Consider the following 1,208-nt stretch of genomic DNA (forward strand, 5'->3'; position numbering starts at 1 on the left):
CCTATTTTATGGGAGAGAATTTTTTTTTTGTGTGAGAAAAAAATATTTTTTTTTAGCGCGGGGGGGAAAAAAAAAGTTGTTTTTTTCCCCGCACAGAATTTTTGAAAGGGTGTATAAAGAAAAAACTACGGCAAATTTTTTTTTTGTGTTCTCTGGGGTGTAAAAGATTTTTGGTTTTTTTTAAAAAGGTACCCTTTTCAAAAATTTTTGGGAAGTTTTAATCTCTGGCTCTCGAGAAATATTTTTTAAATTAAAATTCAACCAAAAATAAACCCGGAAGGGGGTCTTTTTAAAGGGTACCCAAAAAGGCCATTTACTAAAAACAACGGGGGTCCAAGGTTTTCCTTCAAGAATGGATTTCCTTCTACCGCTTTTGGGCCTTGGGACAGCTGCAGATGAAATTACGGGCTGTTGAGCTAAAGTATAAAAAATTATCACAGATAGTTCATTTTCATATATTTAACTAGTATCCTCATTGCATAATTTTACAATTCAGTAAGTTACAAATAAATTAAAAAATATTTTTTAAGATTTCAATTATTTACGTTCTTGATTTTGACGACGTTCCTGGGGAACTAATGGAGGTCGAGTGATTGGTGGTGGATAGTGATGAAGTTGCATTGCTAAAATAATTTATATGAAATAAAAATGTATTAATATATGCAAAAAACTTCTTACGCTCTTGAATAGGATAAGCAGCATAGGGTACATTCATATTGGCTACAAAGGGTGGAGGTACAAACGCTAAATGCAATTAATGTTTTGAATGAAATTTGAAATTTACAAATTATTAAAAGCATACAAAAATTAGCAATATTTTGCATGATGCATTCTACAAAAATTCTGATTATTTTGTTAATTATCCTAGACATTCAATTTGAAAACCATTAGTGAATACATTAGTGCAGCTGTAAAGAAAAGAAATTCGTTCAGTATAAATTTTTAATATTTAAAATGATTAAAATTTAAGCAACTACTACCACCATTTCTACTTACCAACTCCATTGGCAGCTGAGTACACAGGAATGTAATACTGCTGATTCTCTGTTGCTGGCATTACAAATAAGGAAGGATAATCAAAAAAATTGAATAAGTTAAACTGTTGATTAAAGTGTTGATTAAACTGTTGATTCGGATCCTAAAATGAGAATCAGTTGTAATCATGCACTAAAAAATCAAAACTGAAATTATTTTAATCAAAATCAAGG

The 1,208-nt window shown here is 30.3% G+C and overlaps 1 protein-coding gene across 1 annotated transcript; it reads right to left on the bottom strand.

The window, feature by feature from the left end:
• Positions 1-197: 197 nt before the first annotated feature.
• On the bottom strand, positions 198-1,138 carry Tsp_15382 (putative C-hordein; the record flags this gene model as incomplete). Its single annotated transcript, XM_003370926.1, has 5 exons — positions 198-230; positions 274-416; positions 546-623; positions 679-744; positions 997-1,138. Coding segments are annotated over 5 exons (462 nt in total), but the record flags the coding sequence as incomplete, so codon positions are not given.
• Positions 1,139-1,208: the final 70 nt, after the last annotated feature.

Source organism: Trichinella spiralis (genome assembly GCF_000181795.1).
Source record: "Trichinella spiralis strain ISS 195 chromosome Unknown Scfld316, whole genome shotgun sequence".
NCBI classification, from domain to species: Eukaryota; Metazoa; Nematoda; class Enoplea; order Trichinellida; family Trichinellidae; genus Trichinella; species Trichinella spiralis.